Source organism: Pteropus alecto, unplaced genomic scaffold (genome assembly GCF_000325575.1).
Source record: "Pteropus alecto unplaced genomic scaffold, ASM32557v1 scaffold156, whole genome shotgun sequence".
NCBI lineage: Eukaryota > Metazoa > Chordata > Mammalia > Chiroptera > Pteropodidae > Pteropus > Pteropus alecto.
This window is the reverse complement of record NW_006437746.1, coordinates 2,012,886-2,013,733: the sequence shown is the minus strand read 5'-3', so window position 1 is coordinate 2,013,733 and position 848 is coordinate 2,012,886. Positions and strand designations below refer to the sequence as shown.

General features: G+C 62.0%; 1 protein-coding gene across 1 annotated transcript in view; it reads right to left on the bottom strand.

The window, feature by feature from the left end:
- The window catches only part of KLHL40 (kelch like family member 40), an 8,675-nt gene that overhangs the window by 3,394 nt on the left and 4,433 nt on the right, over positions 1 to 848 (bottom strand). The window contains exon 5 of the mRNA XM_006914825.2: positions 588 to 734. Within this exon, the coding sequence (XP_006914887.1) occupies positions 588 to 734 (147 nt within the window). The remainder of the gene's footprint in view (positions 1 to 587; positions 735 to 848) is intronic.

Genomic DNA, 848 nt, shown 5'->3' with positions numbered 1-848 from the left:
CTAAGAAGTCCCCCCAACTCCCACTCTCCCAACAGCGCTGCTCCCTAGGGGCTGCCTGCAACAGTGGATAACTAAAGGTTCGGAAGAAGGTGCCCCAGGTGGCCGAAACTACTTCCCGCCCTCCCCAGGAAGGACCAGCCATGGAAAACAATGGCTCTGCAAAGCTGGAGTCCAGCAACTTCTCAGTCCTGGCCCCAGCTCCCCAGCCCAGAGCAAGCACCCAGGAGGGCAGGGAGAAGAAAGGCGTGGCTGCCTCTTAGGGCCCCTCTGTTCCTGGGGCCTGTTTCCGTGGGTCTGTGTTGTGCCCCAAGCTTGGGATCAGCTCCTGACTGTGACACTGTTGAGGCCCCACAGTGGGGCCTGGTGCTTTGTGTGCAAACCCAGACTTTCCCAACCAAATGAGAGAGAATTGGGCTGGGCTGGGCTGGGCAGGGTGTGTTTGCTGTCCCTTCTCCACAAGACTCCCTGGAAGAGGGATCAGCTCCGCCCCCAGATGAGCCTGCCAGGTGCCTCGGTGGCTGGCCACAGTGCTGCAGGCCATCAGCCTTTCCCATGATTCCCTCTCACCTCCCTGGGGCCAGGCTCACCTCCAGATGTCGTTGAGCTCTGTGGGGACCAGCTCCCCAGACTCAGTCTCCAGTGTGGCGAAGCCACCAAGGGCATAGAGGGTGCCCGCCAGGCTGAGCAGGCTGAGCGAGCTGCGCTCCTGCGGGAAGGCCTCGAAGGGCGCCCACCTGGCGGGGAGGTGGGGAGGAATGCATCACCTTGGGCCTCAAAGCCCAGTGACTGTCCCGCCCCTGTGCCCACAGCTCGAGCTGTACCCCTTCAACCTCCTGTTTCTTGACCCT